The sequence below is a fragment of the Diospyros lotus genome, chromosome 15 (genome assembly GCF_014633365.1).
Source record: "Diospyros lotus cultivar Yz01 chromosome 15, ASM1463336v1, whole genome shotgun sequence".
In the NCBI taxonomy this organism is placed as follows: domain Eukaryota; kingdom Viridiplantae; phylum Streptophyta; class Magnoliopsida; order Ericales; family Ebenaceae; genus Diospyros; species Diospyros lotus.
This window is the reverse complement of record NC_068352.1, coordinates 24864932-24869402: the sequence shown is the minus strand read 5'-3', so window position 1 is coordinate 24869402 and position 4471 is coordinate 24864932. Positions and strand designations below refer to the sequence as shown.

Below are 4471 nucleotides of genomic sequence, written 5' to 3'. Positions count from 1 at the left end.
TAATTATATCCTTCATCAAATACCATTTATATCCTCAAGAATTTTCCGGATATTACAATTGTCCAGCTTAAAAACATTGCTGAAATTTTTCTTGGCATTAATTCCTTGGTAGAAGCTTGTAGCAAAAGAAGTGCAAGAAGACCAAAAAAATGTTACTGCAAAGCCCTTAAACATGACATAGGGTATATTAGTCAAACATAAGATATGGCCACGAATAGGGATTGTTGGAAGCTAAAATCCATACCAACTAACAATATTAAGTCTATTGATAATTGTTGTTCCTTGGCAGCCTATAGAGTATTCAGATACCTGCCATTACAAATATTACACTTCATAAATGATGGCTTTGAGTAATCAAATATCAAAGTTGGAGCTGCCAGGATCCTGTCCTGACTTAGGGTTTGATGAAGAATAAATGTAGAACAAGAGAGGGAAAGAGAAAGAAGAGGGAGAGAACAGAGAGAAATTAGGGTGGAACAAAGAGAGAATTAAGAAACTAAATTCAAGTCTTGATTCATAATGTCTCAGTACAAGGTGGTATATCCTTATATATGGCTATCCTCAGCAGTTGATTGGTTACATTTGTAACTGATTCTATTACCAGTGTATAACAGTTGCAGTGATTTGTTACCAACTACTGTATTGTAATGATTGCAGTTTTGTTAACTCATATTTATAGCTACTCCTTATACAGTTTTTCAGTTATAACAAAAATAACTGCTAACTGTTATTCCCTTGAGAACTAATCTGCTACAACCACTACTCTCTTGTAAGTATACACCCAAAGTCTTGACATTTCCTCACTCCTTGTGATTTTTCTTGTCCTCAAGAAAGGCAAAGACCTCCTATAAAAGCCTCAGTTAAAGATTATCATTGTTGTCAGCAGCTTTTAGACTTCATAGCTTTCAAATCTGAGTCTTTTCTTTTTGTTCTCTTCCACAGCTTGTATGGAGAAATCACAAAGAACTTACTCCATTGGAAAACTTCGCCACCATCAAATTCAAAGGTCAACACACCAACAGGACCGAGCTGAATTGAGCAACCCCAAAACTTGCTTTTAAGGTTGATATCTTCCCAGAATTTCCATCCTGTACCTTCACAATGGCATGCAACGATCATTGGATGGTGACTAACCTTCTTTGAGACAAACCGAAATTCTTTATCTGGATCGTCAGCATCATATTTCTCTCCCAATAGTGGATTAAATGGCTTGCAATGTTTTCCTTAAGTCAAAGCATATCCAGATACAGCCAATGCTGCAACATCATTCAAATAAGCAGAGGCTAAAGTAGTTCTCTGCTGATCCAGAATATTATACAGGATAAAGAGCTTTTGACATTGCCTAATCCACCATCTCTAGGGTTTCCGCAGTCAAACAAAGGTATTTCCAGTTTTGGCAATGGAAAATAAGGCCGATTGGATGCAGCCTGTACTTCCTGCCTTCTTTCTACAACTCTTTCCTCTATATTATCTCCAACTACAGCAGGCTGATTGGATGCAGCCTGTACTTCCTGCCTTCTTTCTACAGCTCTTTCCTCTATATTTTCTCCAACTACGGCAAGTTCAATTTCAAATTCCAAAGAACCAGCTGTCCTAGGAACTGTTCCATTTCCTTGAAGAATTGGATCTTGTTCCTTAGGAGGATAATCAGTAGGAAGACTAACCTGATGCAATTTGGAGAACATTAGCATCAATCCGTCCAATCTTCTTGCCAAGCCATCCATAGAAGCTTCAAATTTTCTATCCAACAAAAGGATTGCATCATGATTTCTGCTGGATCCAGGTTCCAGCGAGTCTACTCAAGCTTGAAGATCGGAAACAGCTGCATTCACTGGCTGCAACTGAACCTCGAATTGCTTCATCCGAGTTCCATCAGCCACATTGAATTTCCAAAAGAAGCTGAATCAAAGGCCTGGGACGAACTCTGATACCAAAATGTCAGGTCTTCAAATCTGACAAGGTCAATTATATGCTAACTGAGAGAATTAGGGCAGAACTTATGGAGAAATGTGACAAGAATTCAGAGAAGGAGAGGGAAAACAGAAATGAGAGAGAGAGCAAGACCAAGAGAGCGAAATTGAGAGGAAGAAAACAGAGAATTCTTTGGAAAAATGCTTTGATACCTTTTAATTCAGCTAGATTAGGTTTTTATACTAATCCAGGCGGTTTAGTTTGGTGCCAATAAGGCTGCCAATACAGAAGTACAACCTTGAACAGCCTGTTAACAGTACAACTGCTATAACTACCAGGCCAAAATTACCAAGAAATCCTTATACAAATATTAGGTTTCCTGACAAGTTATTATTCACATTGCATAAGACAAAATACAATGAGATGGATTGAATCACAGAGAATAAATAACCAGAAAATTCAAAACGACATGCACAAGACATTTGATATATATATATAAACATGTATTCCTAAATAACAAGGTGAAAGGGAAAAAGAATTAGTCAGTGGTCCTTCAGTAGAGTTCAAATCTAACAAAATTTAATTTAGCTACCCAGGAGTAATGTAAGAATAACTATTGAACATCTCTTTCTAAAAAGTTGATTGCAGAATATTGGGCAATTTTTATAATCTGAGGAACTCACGCACAAAAATTAGACATGCCATGGCATTACAAGCTGCTGGTGCATGTGCAATCACTGTAATGGTTAAGACTTGCAATTCATGTAAGTTTGTGATTTACTCTCTTTCGCATTAGAAGAGGAGGTACAAATAGGGAAAATCATGCTCAAATGAAAAAGGTTGGTAATTTTTTTTTTTAATTCCTTGCATCCTCGTTACATTGCAATTAGAATCTTTATTACCGCTTCCACTCATTTCCATCCCTTCCTATTCTCCAGAATTGAAGGACAGGTGTGACAGGGTTCAACTGCCCCTCTGAGACTGCACCTTGTGCTTTTAGTAGAACGGACTTTGCATGAAAGAATCAACATTAAATGGGTATGCACTCGATATAACTTCCTGTATTCATGATTGTTCTGGTTCCAGGGCTAGCCAACCATAGTAGTTAGTTGATAACAAAATAACAAACTTCATACTGATACCATTCGACTGGATCCCTTTCTCCTCCCCTGGAAAGTGCAACAACCATCATAGATGGTTCAACCTCTCCAAGGCACCACCACCTTGTCCTTCAGTAGCACCAGACTTTCCATGAACGTATCAACATTAAATGAGTAAGAACTCCCTGTAATTCCTGTATTCATGATTGTTCTGGTCCCAGGGTCAAAAGAGAGCAGCGAGTTATAAGTAGTTGATAACAGCACTTCACCGTTCTTCCTAAATCCCAATGTTCTGTCTAACACCCCTGGTAGATTAACACTGTACAATTTAGTCCAAGATTCTACAAGTCCAAAATCTTTCATCACCCACACACAGGAAGCCCCCCTTCCCATTTGCGCACTGCACAGCACAGCAAGCGATTCTCCAAATGAAGCGACAGATAAGTATGTCGGACGCTGTTCAGCTAGGGCAGAAGGCAGTATCACCTCCCGGAATACCTCCTCCCCCATGTCAAATGACACTATCAAACTGCGAAAAGCACCTACCACAGATGGATCATAAGCAATCCAATGTACAGCTCCATTCAGAAAAACCTGTGACCATGAAAATTCAACCATACAATATGGAGGAGGAGCAGAATTAACGCCTTTCCATTTCCCCGTCGCTTGGGTATAGATTTCAACCTCTGAAGGAACTTTGAAGCGGTGTAGATCCTCTTTCTCATACACAATCCTGACCACCTTATACTCGTGAGTTATAGGATGGGCACCAAATCCAAGAACAAACATATGCGGGCGCTGAGGCTTGTAGGGCAAGGGAAGAGACACTGTTTTCCTAATCGATGGGTTCCAGATAATAACGTTTTGCGCATCTCGGAAGTAATCGTCGCAAAAACAAATCAACCCGTTGCATCTGCCAACTATCCTGAAATACCCAAAATAGCTTTTTATTGGGCACTCGATTTCCATATACTCATCTCCGAACTTGTCGTCGTCGGATAACACGAAGTAGTGCTCTTTCCTGTCATTGTTGGTATAAACCCTAAGTAGAAGCTTGTCGTCGTTTGATTTTCTGTTTGCTAGGGTTCGATTGAGGTGGAGGGAGATGAAACTAGGGTTTATAATTATAGAGTACCATGATTTGCAGACAGATGTGAATCGAAGCAAAGACCTTACAGGCAGTCTTACGAGAATTTCACGCAAGATTTCCTCGGGTATGTAGTCTGACATTCTGCTTGATTGTGCTGATTCGTAAGAACTATGAAAAGGAGATGACAACGAAGCCTACAACTAGAGAGAGAGACGGAGAAAGGAATATCAAGTTTTGAGAATCAACTACACACTCTGTCGGTCGTCATGATCCCTAAAACCGACGAAAAGCTACGGTTTGATCGACGGAGGGAGCATGACGAAGCTCGAAGCCCTATCAAAGATGCGATAGGCATTTGAGGAGACGTGAA

The 4471-nt window shown here is 39.6% G+C and overlaps 1 protein-coding gene across 1 annotated transcript; it reads right to left on the bottom strand.

The window, feature by feature from the left end:
- Positions 1-2571: 2571 nt before the first annotated feature.
- Positions 2572-4471, bottom strand: LOC127792625 (F-box protein At3g07870-like). The gene has a single exon (XM_052323209.1). It carries the CDS (start codon positions 4239-4241, stop codon positions 3111-3113), a length of 1131 nt encoding a protein of 376 aa, XP_052179169.1. The 5' UTR covers positions 4242-4471; the 3' UTR covers positions 2572-3110.

What these genes read in the sequence shown, in the direction of transcription:
- LOC127792625 (XM_052323209.1), bottom strand. Translation starts at nt 4,241, where the DNA reads ATGTCAGACTACATACCCGAGGAAATCTTGCGTGAAATTCTCGTAAGA.